Source organism: Penaeus monodon, chromosome 25, assembly GCF_015228065.2.
Source record: "Penaeus monodon isolate SGIC_2016 chromosome 25, NSTDA_Pmon_1, whole genome shotgun sequence".
Taxonomy (NCBI): domain Eukaryota; kingdom Metazoa; phylum Arthropoda; class Malacostraca; order Decapoda; family Penaeidae; genus Penaeus; species Penaeus monodon.
Genome location: NC_051410.1, coordinates 14,343,785 through 14,345,014, shown reverse-complemented (window position 1 = coordinate 14,345,014; position 1,230 = coordinate 14,343,785). Strand labels below are relative to the sequence as shown.

Below are 1,230 nucleotides of genomic sequence, written 5' to 3'. Positions count from 1 at the left end.
TAGAAAGGGAGACTTGGAGAAGGAGGATTTTTATCACCGGTTTCTAATATCACTAAATGTAACTGCAGTCTCGTCGCTACCTTATCAAAACGTATTGGCCTAAGTTAAGATCCTCACGAATAATCGACAGGCGATGGTTTCGTTTAATCTAACAGTAACTGACTACAATTGGCCCCAGCTGATAATAATCTTAACTTTTACTTCGTCTTCACGTTAACTTTAGTGGATGGTTACGTATATGAATGAGATGAATTATGTCCCTATCAGTTCTTTATGATTAATCAAATACCTTGTCATCACGCTCTGTTAAAAATACGAGGAAATGCCAGTATATTGTCTGTATATAGTATACTTAATTAAAGCTCTCGTTATCGTGAGTGTTGTGAACATAATAGGGCCATAATTGACGAAAAATAAAATCTCACTCTTGGGAAAAACTCAAGTTAGTAAATATTTGAAAATAATTTTCCGAATCAACAATTTTATCTTTTTCATCTTTTTTAGGTAACAAGAATCATATGTCGTTAAAAATATGCCAATCAGTGTTTGAACATCGTATATGCATCTGAAAAGTAAAATTTACGAAATAAATTGGCATTACATTCTATATGATTCACAATCATTATGCTTATAAGAATATTCTATGTGTCTTTGTACATGTAAACTGTTGTCTCATGCATTGTCTTGAGTTTATCACGCAAAATAGAAATATTATTTTCTATATCGTACTATCAAAAAGAAAGAAAGAAAAACTTGTCAGCAAAACCGACTGGAAGAGTTCAATAGATGTATAATTCTTGTACAAAGATTCTTTGGCATAGATCATCTGTTAAGATTTAAACAACCCTAAAAAATGGCCATCCTGCAAAAACTTCCTGAATGTTTTAAACAACTACCGTATACAGTACTAATGCACATTGAACAGTCCTAGCTGTGTCTTGTATCATCAGCCTTTTATCACATGTTCACGTCATCATCATATACACTAAACGACGGGGATTCAGAAAGAAATTAGGCTGTCAGTAATTCTTATTACTTAAAGGGTAATCTGAGGGTAATCATCTGGAAATTTGGTACATCTAAAACCTGACACGACTTCTTTAAACGAATATATCGAATATAGCGGCCGAATGTGACGAACGTTTAATTTCGGTTCTGAAGAAGGTAGACTACAAGGTACCAACGTCAATATCGTGATGCTCTGTGTTTTCGGGGTGTTTAATAATACAG

The 1,230-nt window shown here is 33.7% G+C and overlaps 1 protein-coding gene across 1 annotated transcript in view; it reads right to left on the bottom strand.

Annotated features, from left to right (window-relative positions):
• Positions 1–539: 539 nt before the first annotated feature.
• The window catches only part of LOC119589323 (bromodomain testis-specific protein-like), a gene marked incomplete at its 5' end in the record, with an annotated part of 5,780 nt that continues 5,089 nt past the window's right edge, over positions 540–1,230 (bottom strand). Inside the window, 1 exon segment of the mRNA XM_037937944.1 lies at positions 540–565. Coding sequence (XP_037793872.1) covers positions 540–565 — 26 coding nt within the window.